Genomic DNA, 774 nt, shown 5'->3' with positions numbered 1-774 from the left:
GGGGCTGAGGGAGAAAGAGGAATGACCTTTCTGCATGGAAATAACTTTGGCCTTGAACAATGAATGAGGCTCCCAAGGAAAACCAAAGGCAGGGCAGAAATGGGGCAGATTCAAAGGACTGTCACACAGCAGGGTTTCTTTCTCTTGGAACCATTTTCCTAACCCTACCCAGAAAGACATTGGTTAAAACGCTGACCCCGAGCATGTCCTGCCCACTTTGAGCTCTTGGACTGCTAGGGAGAGGGGCTGGCGGCCTAGCGTGCCAGTGCAAGTGCTTCAACCATGAATGGTGGTGCCAGCAGGAGCCAGTCCCTCCCCTTCCTCCTGCTTTCCCCAGAGGAAAGGGAGGCAGCCCACATCCCTGAAGTCCCTCGGCCGGTGACTGGGCTCAGGAGGCTGGCGGGGGGCCGCCCAGATGTCCACAATCTTGCGCAACGTGGAGCAGCGCTCCTCCAGCTCTGGTCCCTCACTCTGCATCAGCAGATTTGCAAGCTCCCTGCTTAGGTCCTGAATCATGTCGTTCCGTCCTGGCTCCCCTGGCTGGCCTGCATCTGCTGGGATCAGAATGGGGTCCCGGAGCTCCCCGCAGGGCCCGAGGAGGTGCTGGTACCTCTTCTGCCACCGGCGGCACACCATGGCTTCGCTCACAGGCCTCTGGCTGGTGTGCAGCAGCGCCAGGATGTGCCGGCACGGCAGGTGGTACCGCTGCTGAAAGTAGCAGCTGCAGCTGCAGCCGTCTTTGCTCACCTGGGGGGGGGCCTCCAGGAGCTGCAC

The 774-nt window shown here is 60.2% G+C and overlaps 1 protein-coding gene across 1 annotated transcript in view; it reads right to left on the bottom strand.

The window, feature by feature from the left end:
- ZSWIM3 (zinc finger, SWIM-type containing 3) overlaps positions 1 to 774 on the bottom strand; it is an 18,515-nt gene continuing 17,741 nt past the window's right edge. Inside the window, exon 3 of the mRNA XM_010835035.1 lies at positions 1 to 747. Coding sequence (XP_010833337.1) covers positions 277 to 747 — 471 coding nt within the window. The 3' untranslated portion in view covers positions 1 to 276. The remainder of the gene's footprint in view (positions 748 to 774) is intronic.

Source organism: Bison bison, unplaced genomic scaffold, assembly GCF_000754665.1.
Source record: "Bison bison bison isolate TAMUID 2011002044 unplaced genomic scaffold, Bison_UMD1.0 scf7180017864038, whole genome shotgun sequence".
NCBI lineage: Eukaryota > Metazoa > Chordata > Mammalia > Artiodactyla > Bovidae > Bison > Bison bison.
Note: the sequence above shows the minus strand (reverse complement) of the source record. Positions and strands in the feature narration are given on the sequence as shown.